Source organism: Macadamia integrifolia, chromosome 5 (genome assembly GCF_013358625.1).
Source record: "Macadamia integrifolia cultivar HAES 741 chromosome 5, SCU_Mint_v3, whole genome shotgun sequence".
Classification (NCBI taxonomy): Eukaryota; Viridiplantae; Streptophyta; class Magnoliopsida; order Proteales; family Proteaceae; genus Macadamia; species Macadamia integrifolia.
This window is the reverse complement of record NC_056561.1, coordinates 11,922,373-11,925,524: the sequence shown is the minus strand read 5'-3', so window position 1 is coordinate 11,925,524 and position 3,152 is coordinate 11,922,373. Positions and strand designations below refer to the sequence as shown.

The 3,152-nt window shown below is 36.8% G+C and overlaps 1 protein-coding gene across 3 annotated transcripts in view; it reads left to right on the top strand.

Moving 5' to 3' along the window:
* The first annotated feature begins 768 nt into the window (after positions 1-768).
* LOC122079627 (E3 ubiquitin-protein ligase At3g02290-like) overlaps positions 769-3,152 on the top strand; it is a 20,414-nt gene continuing 18,030 nt past the window's right edge. Inside the window, exons 1-2 of one of the 3 annotated variants that reach the window (XM_042646251.1) lie at positions 769-1,169; positions 1,781-2,159. In XM_042646251.1, the coding sequence (XP_042502185.1) occupies positions 2,040-2,159 (120 nt within the window). In that variant the 5' untranslated portion in view covers positions 769-1,169; positions 1,781-2,039. The remainder of the gene's footprint in view (positions 1,170-1,780; positions 2,160-3,152) is intronic. The other 2 variants (XM_042646252.1, XM_042646250.1) reach the window with 2 other exon arrangements.

Genomic DNA, 3,152 nt, shown 5'->3' with positions numbered 1-3,152 from the left:
ACAATCTAGTACTCCCTAGTTACTATCAATTCACCCAAATGCCTCTGTATCATTGCCAACAGTGCAGCCGCACTAACTGTACTGCTCAAATACCATCTAAAGTACCCAACTCTACTAGAATACTATCAGACCACTCATGGTCACTACCAGGTAGCTTTGCACACTCTGCCATATTATTACTCTGTTTGTGTCATCCCACTGTGCCATACATCAGATGCCATGTCACTGATTGGTGATTGATTTTTGTGGTTAACTCTTTGCCACTGCCATATGCATGTTTGACTTTGCTTTGACCAAACAGCACACAAGTCATCCACCAATGAATGTGATGCTCAACTGATTGCAATGTATTGCTCACCCTGTTGACAACACCCCTAGTTCAACAGAGGGAGAGAGAAATGATCACACATGTGGTAGAGTACCCTACCCCAGCAATTGAGAGACCCTTATTTTTTTCCCTTAAAAATACAAGAAGATAAAAATAGAGATGAAAGATTGGCTTCACCCACTATGAATGAAGAATCCCTTACCTATATAACTTTTAAGTGTCTTGGGATGGATATGGGAGTTATTGATCGACTTGGTATAATAAGTGGTAAAGTAATAATGATGCCTAGATGATAAATGTTTTATTTTATTTAATCAATTTATTTATATATTTATAACCTAAATTCTTGATAGGTGAGTGAATCTTATTTCAATGGAGGAAAACTTTATCTGAATGTAGATATGTTAGTTTTCTATTTATTGGTAAATCAGACAAATCTTATTTATTTATTAATATTATTATTTTTTTCTTATATATACGAGACAAGTCAGTTTTCAGTGTTAAATAAGATAGTGTGGTCGCACTGATGTATTTGGTAGGATCTAGACAAGGTAGCAAAATTTTTAAATCTAACTTTTGTTAATCGCTGCATCGAAAGAAGAAAAGTTTGTTAATCGATATCGTTATTTTGGAAAGCATTGATAAGAGCACGAACTCTTTGGGTATTTCTAATTTTCTATTCTACTCATCTGGACCGCTTTAATTCCGCGGCCTCTTAGCTTTTCTCGGCAAATAATCCAACGTCAAGAAAGAATCGGAGCTCTCGAACCCAGACCGAGAGTACTTCTGCTATCTAGTTTCTAGCGAGCATGATCGGTCGTCTCTGACTCTTTATCTCAAGGTACTTTTCTCCACTTTTCTCTTTATCATGCTATGTCTTTGTCTATGATTCTTTTGGGAGTTGAATGTTCTGATGATCATTAAACCCGGAAATCTTAAATGGGTATTCTTTATCTTGTTGGATAAGGGTGTTTGTTTCTGGGTTCTGAATTTTGTTCCGATCGAGCTGGTTTTGCTGGGTTTTGTTTTGCCTGCATGTTTAATTGAATGGAGGGACCAATCAGTCTGTTCGGTAGATTATACCTTTTTTTTAGCTCTTGATTTGGCATATAATTCCCAGAAACAAAAGATAAACTTTTGTGAAATTTTCGGAATTTCTGTTTGGCATTTGCATATTTAAATTGCGATTAGCATTGCAGAAAGTTTGTGTTTGTATAAGGATCTTGCAAGTTGAAGTCGTTGATTGCTTATTCCCTTTTTTGCATAAATTGTTTAACAAGTGACGCTGATTGTTCTTTCTGATGTTGACTGTGGTATGTCAGAAGTTTTGAAATGGGTTGATATGGTTAAGTTAGCTTATTTCTAGCTGAATTATCATTCCATTTGGTTTGGGGAGGATCAAAGTTTTTCTTCCTGATATTCATTCTTCCTGGGGTTTGTCTTACTCGACAGGTGAAGAAAAATATTGACTTCTTCCTTCGGTGCAAAGAGTTACTGATCTCATAGCGACTCTAGTTGGCTTAGAAGAGAAAGGGTGCTGACTCGTGGAGAAACCATAATATTATGCGAGCCTAGAGTCATCTCTCATTTTACATTAACATTTATCTTCTTTTTGCCAATAAAATTTATGCTTACTGTATTGGATTCTTGTGGATGAGATTGGAGAAGCACCTTAAGAACTTCAGGTTTAAGAAGAAATTGAAGCTGCATTATGGGTTCTGTTTGTTGCTGTTTGCAAGTTGAGGATTTCGAAGAATATGTAAATCCTAACAGTTCAGTTTACAGAAATTGTATATGTCTCAGATGCTTTGTTCGGAACTTCTTAAACGCAGTATGTTTGGGACTTCTAGTTCTCTATTCATTTATCTTTCTATCTATCTTTTGAACTCATTTTGGTCAATTATCCAACTTTAGCACATCTACTATTTAATTTTTTCACATTACTAGTTATTCTGTGTTCTGCAAGCACGCACGCATGCATGCACACAACTGTGTTACGTTAACAGAATTCCAACCACCATATAATAAACTCATATTTTTATCCTCTGATTGCAGTCAATCTTGTACATTTGTTTTTATATTCATCTTTTCTCCCATGGTTCTGAATGGTAACCTCCTGGGGCTCTTCAGTAATAGTTAATGCTGCTGCTCATCTAACTTTTAGTTCTCATGGCAATGGAGAGGGTGTAAATAGTTTTATAGATGTTGAAGGATTGGAGGCATTACTAGTCTTCATTCTGGTTATACTAATGCATTGCAGAAAGCCCACATGATCAATTGGAGCCTGATGTGAGATGGAGAGGGAGGGAATGCTGGAGAAAAAGTGGTACTGGTTTTGATCATTGGATAAGAATTTTCACAAAAGGGAAAGAAGGGTGAGAAATTGGGTGGTAATGTAAACATTTTCTTAATGTCCTTCCCTCCTCCCCACCCGAACTTGGGTACTTGATCAGGTGTGACTCTCAAGTTGACGTGGATGTGGAACTAGTCAAGTTTTTAATTCCTAAAGTTGTTATTGAAGTTGGCTGTAAAACAAGCATGAGTACCCCTCCACCCCCCATCATTAATTCTTCTTCTTCTTCCTTTTTTCTTCTTCCTTTTTTATTTTTTACTTCTTTTTTGGTAGGGTGGGGAGGATTCAATACAAGTCATCTTTTTCACCAAATTGTTGAAAACTAGATCTCCTAAATCTGAAGCGTCAATTGAAATTATGATAGAACCTGGGCCACGTGTGCTAGAGAGCCTGGTATCTTGATTTTGTGCTTAAAAATTATGCTGCTTGTAAAACACAGAGGATCCTTTGTGTGTGTGTGGGGGGGGGGGG